This window comes from Nannospalax galili, unplaced genomic scaffold, assembly GCF_000622305.1.
Source record: "Nannospalax galili isolate Female #2095 unplaced genomic scaffold, S.galili_v1.0 scaffold735, whole genome shotgun sequence".
Lineage (NCBI taxonomy): Eukaryota > Metazoa > Chordata > Mammalia > Rodentia > Spalacidae > Nannospalax > Nannospalax galili.
The window spans coordinates 2,846,626-2,855,844 of NW_008337053.1; the positions used below are offsets into that span (position 1 = coordinate 2,846,626).

The 9,219-nt window shown below is 40.0% G+C and overlaps 1 protein-coding gene across 5 annotated transcripts in view; it reads left to right on the forward strand.

Moving 5' to 3' along the window:
* Positions 1–6,479, forward strand: part of Ap4e1 (adaptor related protein complex 4 subunit epsilon 1) — a 127,895-nt gene extending 121,416 nt beyond the window's left edge. For all 5 annotated transcript variants that reach the window (XM_008831809.3, XM_029562961.1, XM_029562963.1 and 2 more), the window contains 2 exons: positions 1,653–1,810; positions 5,085–6,479. In XM_008831809.3, coding sequence (XP_008830031.1) covers positions 1,653–1,810; positions 5,085–5,245 — 319 coding nt within the window. In that variant the 3' untranslated portion in view covers positions 5,246–6,479. The remainder of the gene's footprint in view (positions 1–1,652; positions 1,811–5,084) is intronic.
* The last annotated feature ends 2,740 nt before the right edge of the window (positions 6,480–9,219 follow it).

Genomic DNA, 9,219 nt, shown 5'->3' on the forward strand with positions numbered 1-9,219 from the left:
AACAATTGTAAAGGAAGGTTATCTGAACCAAGGATGCAAAATACCCACAAATAGTTGTATAGTTTTTTTTTAAATCTCTACATGTGTTACACTACTATGTTTCTGACTTTCTAAGATCTTTTTTTTTAATTTTTCCCCTGGAACTGGAGTTAAGGATGGTTCATAGCTACCATGTGGGTGCTGGGAATCGAACCAGGGTCTTCTGCAAGAGCAGTTAGTACTCTTAACCGCTGAGCCATCTCTCCAGCCCCCTAACTTTCTAAGATCTTTTAAATAAAAATATGCCTATCAGGCTGTCAGAGTGGTTATGTCCATGCTATGAAAGATAAAAATCAGCTTTAAAAAAGTCTTGCATTTTGGTACTAGAGAGATGACTCAGTGGTTAAGAGTGCTTGCTCTTCGCCCAAGAGGACTGAAATTGGGTTGCCAATACATATGCGAGACAATTCACACCCAGTTGTAACTTCAGCACCAGGGGATCCAATACCCCTCTGGCTTCTCTCCTCTTACCTATACACATGTGCACATACACACTTATACATACACATAAAGTGTTTTTTAATCAGGCTGGAGAGATGGCTTAGTGGATAACACATACACATAAAATAAAAATATTAAATAAAATAGTTTAAAAATGTTTTTAAATCTCTTATTCTTATGATCCAGGTATAGTGGCTTATGCTTATAATTCTAGCAGTCAGGAGGTTGAGGCAGGAGGATTGTAACCAGTTCAACCTCCATCTAGACTGCATAGTGAGTTCCAGGCTGGCCTGGGCTACGTGTGAGACCTGTCAAAATAACCCCCCAATATCTTATTTAGTAATCTGAAGAAGCACAATATATATAAGACACAGTTTTGTGCTTAGTAATAAATTCATCTGTATCTTTAAAAATGTACTTTTTCTTGATTATAGACTAAATGTTACAGAAAAATGTAATATGAAGTTTTCTATAATCCAAAACCCAAATGTTCTTGGTATTAATACTCTATTAACTATTTTTAGTCTCAATATTTCTTTTTCTCTCTCTCTTTCTATGTACATATATATATATACATTCTTCTCTACACACACACACACACACACACACACACACAAACACACACCCACACACACGAGATATATTGACAGAGTCTTACTATGCAGCCAAGGCTGGGCTGGACCTTGAAATCTACCTCAGCCTCCTGAGAGCTGAATTTACAGGTTTGTGCCATCATATCTTTTCATAATTCTTTTAAAGATGTATTTAGAGTTCTTTAGCTAATTTATTTAAAGTGTTTGATCTTTGTATTCATTCTCTTGTACATGAGTTAGGCAGAAATTTCATCATCTCCAAATCCAAAGTCTACATGATAGAATGGTTTATATTTGAACAATTTATGAAGTTACTTGGCAAAATCCTACTGGATGATTAATGTCCAGAAGAGAGAAACGGAATGATTTATTGAAAAGAAAATTGCCATCTACTACCTTCTGCTCTCGGTTTCCTCATCAGGTTGAAGGGTGACACTCAACATTCTAAAAAATTGGTTTTAAAACAAATTTTAGGGGACCCAGGTGTATGATTCTATTTCATTTTTATGAGCCATTTGAAATGTCTTTGCTCAGCATCATTTTCTTCAGATATAAACTAATTTTTAAAATTATTTTCAGACCACTAAAAATCTCAACTGAAGACTTTGGCAAGCTCTGGTTGTCCTTTGCAAATGATGTGAAGCAAAATATAAAAATAGCAGAACCTCAAGATGCTTTGCCTTCCATCCTAGAAGTGCTGCAGCAGAAGCTGAGACTTCACGTGATTGACATGATAGGTGTGTGGTCATGCACAGGCAGGCCTGTGCGAATACAGATTGTCTTACAAGTGTTGTATTTCTTAGAGCTATGCTTCTTCTTCAGAATATCTTTAAAATAAGTGTGTTTTTCAGATTGTACTAAAGAGTATTTTGTTGAAAACTCAGGATGTAATGTTACCTATTTTTAGCTTTTTCATTTTTCAGTATTCTCAACATTTTCAAATTTTTGACAATCTCATGCGTGTATATATTATACCGTGAACATATTTGCCCCTCACTATCCTCTTACATCCCTCTGCTGCTCCTGTTGACCTTTTTTTCCCAAGCAGTCCCCTCCTGTTTTCATGCCTTTAGTCTGTACAGCTTGTGTGCAGATAACCACAGCTACCATGTGTTCATGATTACGTGGCTATATCCCGTCCAGACAACAGCCTTTCACAGCACTCCTCTCCACCCTCCAGCTCTCACTCTTTCCACCCCCTTTTCTGTGATGTCCCTGGGCCTTAGAAGGGGGTGATATAAATGTCCTGTTTAGGGATGACTTGTTCTCAGCACTTTGACCAGTTATGAGTCTCTGAATTATCCATCTCCCACTGCAAAAAAACAAAAAGCTTTTCAGCTGGGCGTGGCGGTACACGCCTGTAGTCCCAGCACTTGGGAGGCAGAGGCAGGCAGATCTCTGTGAGTTCAGGGCCAGCCTGGTGGTCTACATAGTGAGTTCCAAGACAGCTGGGGGGCTACAGGGAGACCCTGACCCACCCCCCACCCCCCGAAAGAAGCTTTTCTTGCTAAGGCTATATACAGGGATAGTCTAAAGTATAAGCATAAATATTTTGAAGACAGTTTGACTACATGTCTATTTAGAATAACATCAGTAGTAAATTCCTCCCTAGGGCCTATGGTGTCCTCAGCTATGGGTTTTTGCACAGGTTTACTTACAGTGCTAGGTAATGTATTGTTTCCTATGGAGCAGGCCTCAAATCCAATCAGAAAGTGGTTGGTTACCCCCAGAATAGCAGGTCAGTACTATAGTATTCAGGGTCCACAGCTAGGTAGGACTGGTAATGTCTTTTCTCCCCAGCAGCTTGCATGGCACCTTCCAGCACTGTGAATGCTTGCCACCAGGCAGGAATCTGTCAGCTTGTTTTAGCTTGATTTATTTGCTGTATCTAAAGACTGTGGTTTCTTCAGTGATAGGGTCTTCCTGTCTTGTTCTAGGGGTGACAAAGAACCATGACATTTGCCTCCATTGCTTTGGGACCTTCTGGAGGCTTCCTGGACAGGAGTTAATAGGCAGGCACCCCACCTGGCACTCGGGTGCTCTTAGCTGCTGAGCCATCTCTCCAGCCCCATTTTTTAGCTTTTAGAGAAACTTACACACTAACTTTCCATAGTGACTCTACCAGTTTACGGTCCACTAGTGAATAAGGGTTCCCCTTCCTGCACATCCTCTCCAGGATTTGTTATATGATTTCTAGATGAGGGTCATTCTGAATGGGGTGAGACAGAATTGCCAAGTAGTTTTAATTTATATTTTTCTGATGACTAAGGCTGTTGAGCATATTTTAAACAGCAAACTGTTTATTAGCAGGCCCAGAGACATGGCTCATTGGGTAAATGCACTTCCCTCCAAACTTTATGACCTGAGTTCTATCACCTGGACACACATGGTAGAAGGAGAGAACAGACTCCAAGTTGTCTTCTGACTTCCATACTCGTGCAGTGGCATGTGCGTATAAACACAGATACCGCCCCGAACACACAGAGACATACATGCCTACACCTACCTATGCACACATGAACATACAGGCACATAAATAATGTAATAAAATTTTTAACAATTTTAAATATAGCCAGGTGTGGTGGCACACACCTTTAATCTCAACACTCAGAATGCAGAGGCAGGCAGATCTCTGTGAGATTGAGGCCAGCCTGGTCCATGTAGGGAGTTCCAGGTGGGCTGGGGCTACAGGGAGACCCTGTCTCAAAAAAAATTTTTTTTAATGTTTATTAGCTATTTGTATTTCTTCTTTGAGAACTCTGTTCTTATCTATAGCCCATTTTTATTGTGAGGTGGGAGTCACTGAGGTCTCTAGGGGTACATCCTCTAATCATATGAGCATGCATGTGGGGTTTTGGGGTTGTGGGAGTATGGGGTGACAGTTCTCTGGGGAGTATCAGTGTCTTACCTCAATGGTAGGTGGGTAACAGGTTGTGGAGTTCCAAAGTCAGCAGGAGCACCACTGTCTGACCTCAAGCAGGCAGGCTTTCCATGTAGTTGAGTGGCAAAGAGGTGGTATGCCAGAATAATAGGGTGTTTGCCTCTGATTTCAACAACAGGGCAGCCTTTCTATGTGGTTAAGTAACAGAGGATGGACTGTTGCAGGGGGGCTCTGACCACAGAACTGAGGAGGTCTCCATGTGACTCCTTGGTGGACTGTGGGGGTCCTGGAGTCTGCTGGAGTGCTAACTTTTAATCTCAGAAGCAGGTGAGCTTCTACATGGCTCCTAGTATTGTGCGAAGTGCTGATGTCTGCCGGGCCACAGATGTCTCAAAATTAACCACTTTTAAATGCATAAATGGCATTAAGTACATTCATATTATTAAGCAACCATCATTCATCTCCAGAAGCTTTTCGTCTTCCCCATCTGAAATTCGTGCCCAACAAACACTAATTCTTTAGCTCTTCTTCTTTCCTAGCCTCTCTCTGGGAGCCACCATTCTTCTTGTGTCTGTGAAGTTGGCTACTTCTACAAGGAATCATACAGGATTTGTCCTTGAATATCATACGGACTTCATTTAGCATAGTGTCTCTTTCCTTCTTAGGCCAAAGTACATTCTGTAGTGTGAGTACTCCACATACCGTCCATTAGCCTGTCACTGAACACTTGTATCACTTCTCCTTTATTCTGGTGTGAATAATGCTGCTGTGGATATGGTGTAGAAATACATGTTGATGTTCCTGCTCTCAGTTCCTTGGTTATATACCCAGAGTACAGTTGCTGGATCAAATGTCAAATTTTTGTTAAATTACTAGATCATTTTTGTGGCTAACATATCTTTCTACATTCTCATGAACAAAATGTAAGGGTTTATGTTCACATCTTTAGCACTTTATTTTATAAAAATAATGTGAGGTATGAGGTAGTATCTCACTGTAAGTTTGATTAGCATTCCTCTAGTGATTGATGAACATCTTTTCATGTGCTTATGGCCCATTTGTATATATTCTTGGAGAAATGTCTGTTGAAATCCTTTTTATTACATTTTTCCCATCTTGTTTTATTGCAGGCAATGAGGGGCTATTGGCCTGTCAGCTGCTTCCATCCATCCCCTGCTTACTGCACTGCCGAGTTCACGCTGATGTATTAGCCTTGTGGTTCAGATCCTCCTGCTCTGCTCTTCCAGACTGTTTATCTTATCAGTGTCAGAAGGTGATGGAGAGATGCTAGCAAAACTGCTGAATTTTGCTTTTCCAAATAAATGGTTTACATGTATAAACTTATTTACCAAAGTAAATAGAACTCATGGTACTTCTCATGGAAATGGGGATTATTGTAAGTTTTGGTTTATGTGTTTTCTTCTTGATTCCTGATAAGAAAGATCCCCAAGAAACTGTGTCACTAACTTTACTCAGGATTGTACAGTACATCTGGGTCCCCCTCCCAAATGACCTAAGTTAATGTCATAAACTGCTAATGATTTACGTATCAATGTGGAGGAACTGAAAATATTTATTTTGTTTTAAATGATTTTATAGCAAATTTATTCTAGCATTAACTAATTTGTAATAAAGCCAAGACTCAGTTCTCTGCATTAATGAAGGTGAAACATAAAATTGATAATCCTAAACCTAAATCAAGCTTGGCTTTAAATTGCAGCGTTTGTTGTAGGTAAATCAATACTGTGTTATGTTTTGCTTAGGTTAATGTTGAACTAAGATGGCCTAATACTAATAGTTGTAGATCTGTTAGCATTCTGGGTACTAGGGGAGAATCAATCTGTGGGATTTTTGTTTCATTTCATTTTGTTTTTGCTTGTTACATATAATTTTAGGTAATTTGACCATAAAATATGTTTTTTTGTAATAAAAATTTGTAACTATAATATAAATGGCCAATTGACTTTTTCCTGGCCTTTAAATTCACTAGTACTGAGTGGATTTGGCTGAGGCAGTGATCATAAACACACCTACAGATGCTTCAGTCAGATACATCATTTTCATGTTATAGTTGTGTTTATAGGGCCTCTTTTGGGATTCTTTTTAGTAAAAGAAGAGATTATGCCAAATGCGTATAATGGGCCCAAATCTTGAGGTTACATATTAATTGGAATAATATTTTATGAAACCTTATGGTGCTGTGGAAAATATTTATTTTGCCTTTTCTGACACTTCACCATTGAGACTGTTCAGGTCATATAATTTTAAGGCATTGCGTTAGTATTCTAGTTCATTAAGACTGATTGTCACCCAAGTCCAGCACTCTGTCTGGTTTCAGGTTATCTCATAAATCACAGATGATCCAGATGCTCAGTGGGCTCCACAGAGCTAATAGTCACTTGTGTTTGCGACAAAAACAAAAGTATTTTTTCTTTACTAATTTGTTATTCATTTAAAAATGTTACATTTTTGTTAAATTCTCCCTTTAAAAAACACACACAGAGGCCGGGCATGGTGGCGCACGCCTTTAATCCCAGCACTTGGGAGGTAGAGGCAGGTGGATCTCTATGAGTTCAAGGCCAGCCTGGTCTACATAGTGAGTTCCAGGACAGCTGGGGCTACAGGCAGACCCTGTCTCAAAAAGACCAAAAAAAAAAAACCACACACACACAGTGAAACCTCACTAAAAGTAAGATGTGAACAGTAAGTGACTAAAATTTCCTGTAATAATGGGTTTCTCCTTTTAAGTAGAAGATCAGATTCATTATCAGGCTCTTAGCACTGCCATGATAAAGGGACGCTGCTGACCGGTGAACACCCCCATTAGTTACCTCTGTATTCTTGCCCAGCAGCTGCTCTGGGCCCATCTTGTTCTCATTTTGGCAAAGCAGTGTAGGAGGTGCTCCAGTTTTTGTGTGTTCTTCCAGGGTGTGTGCTCACTGAGCTCAGGTCAGTTGTGGAGCAAAAGCACATGGACATCTGTGATTGGGGGACCACACATGTTGTTACAAGGTGTGCTTGTGAGTGGCAACAGTCATCGTCATCAGACATGCTTGGCATACAAAGCTGTCAAGAGTATACGTGTAAATTGAGGGTTTAGGGCTGGGATATGATTTTGGATCTGCCAAGTAGAATGTAGTATCACTTTTGTTCTTCTGAACTCACTAAATGAAAAGTAGGATAACTATTTCTACTGAAAGGCTTAGTAGGCTGTTTACAAATTTATATTTTTAGGATTTTTAAAAACAATAGAAGAGAATGGATCAGAATATATTCTACTTAAATTCATTGAATTAAGTTCTAAATCAGGCATCACCAACCTTCTTGCATTGTAGTAAATATGATCATAAACTGGGGAGAATTATAGATCCAGCCTCTTCACTTCATAGTCATAGTTTAGCAGTGAAGGGGTAACGTGGGAGAAGAGCAGCTCTGCTTTGTGCCAGGCAACATTACTGAGAATGGACACGCCTCAAGGGGCCAAATAAGGGAAGTCAGGAAACAAGTGGAGGGAGCGTGGAGAGTGGGTTCCACCAGAGTTGTCCCTGAGGTCAGCAGAAGGGTTTGAAGTTCGCCAGGCTAGGGTCCTGCTAGAGAGATTGAAGGAGGAGCTGAGCATGTACTGAGTGCTGACGTGCCCAGCCTACGGAGCACAGCGCCCGGTGTACGGAAGAGCGTTATTTTAAACAACATTCTATCCTCTACCAAAGGGATTGTGTGAAAGTGTGGCATTTTATTTTTATTGAACTATTGATTCATTTGTAATATTTTCTGTGGATGAACATGATCTGTATCTCATGGTAAACCTTTGAAAGTGCACTGAACATTTTAACGTGTCTTTAAGATGTTTCCTGCATTAGAATTTTAGGAGAGAAGAATGCAAGTGAATAGTGATTTAATATGTATTTTATTACCTTGTTTGGAGTTGAACTCTGCAATTTGAAAAAGTTCAGTTAAACATGTAATAAAATGGTGATCTGTTGCTTTTTTAAGTCTATATGTTCTATATAATTGAAATAGCTGAATAATAATCAGTAATTTGATAGCATTTGTGACGAAGAGTATTTGACTCATAACAGCCCCCAAAGATCATTTTTAATGAATTATATATATTTGGGGGCATGCATGCATATAGAGGTCAGAGGACAACCTGTGGAGGGTTAGTTCTCTCCTTCCACCATGTGGAACCTGGAGTTCAAACTCAGGTTGTCAGACTTGGTGGCATACTCCTGTACTCATTATGCCATCTTGTCACCCGTCCTTCAAAGATTTGATCTGATTGACAGGTTTAACAGTACAGTTCTTCCTAAATGATGTAAGACAAAACTTTATGATATCAGACAGATTAGAATGGCGATTGATACTCATGATACCTGTCCATAGCCTCTGTTTTCGTTGCAGTCTGAGTATAGCATTCAAAGCAGTGTTCTGTTTCTATAATGTCCTTTCTTTATGGATACCTCAGAGTACAAGAAGCACAGTATATACCAGTTATAAACTTAGTAACCAAAGAATCTGAGGTTCCTGGCCGGATATCCCTGCATGGTGTGTCGTAAAACACAAAACTGAAGCATGGGTTTGGAAAAACAAACAAACACACAAAACTAGACCAGAAGTGGAATATAAATCCCACTGATCTGTGCCTCTTGTTGTCTGAAGTATAGCAGGCACAAGGTTCTGAGACTTGAAGATCCTTCTTTGGCACACTGGAAGAAAGATTTAAATGCGCCATACCCACTCTGTAAATGAAGAGACTGTTGCTGCTGGGGTCGGGGTGGCCCACAGCCAAATGGGCCAGAGTTGGTGATTGTGTAATAGCTGTTTAAGTGTATTCATATTGAGAGACTTAAGAGTATTTTCTGGTTAAGAACCATGTGTATCAGTGTATGTGTGTGTACCTTTTAAAAATGGACATTTTTAATACACATTTTCAAAAAATAATTACTTATTATTGGGCTGGAGAGATGGCTCAGCAGTTAAGAGCTCTGGCTGTTCTGCAGACCAATCATTAGGCTTGCACAGCACTAGTAAGCACCTTTTGCCTAGCAGGTTGGTATTGTCATAAGCTGGGGAAGGCCATTGCTGGCTTTTCTCTGTCAACTGCTTGCATAGCGGCTTCCAGCCCAAGCTTCTAACTCAGTTCCAGCATGGTTTCTTTGTAGTCTGCATCCAGGGGGTTTGGTATTGTAAGCAGTAGGGTCTTACCAACCAGTTCTGGTGGCAACCAATGGCAGTGACGATAACCTATATAGTTTTGGGGGCTTC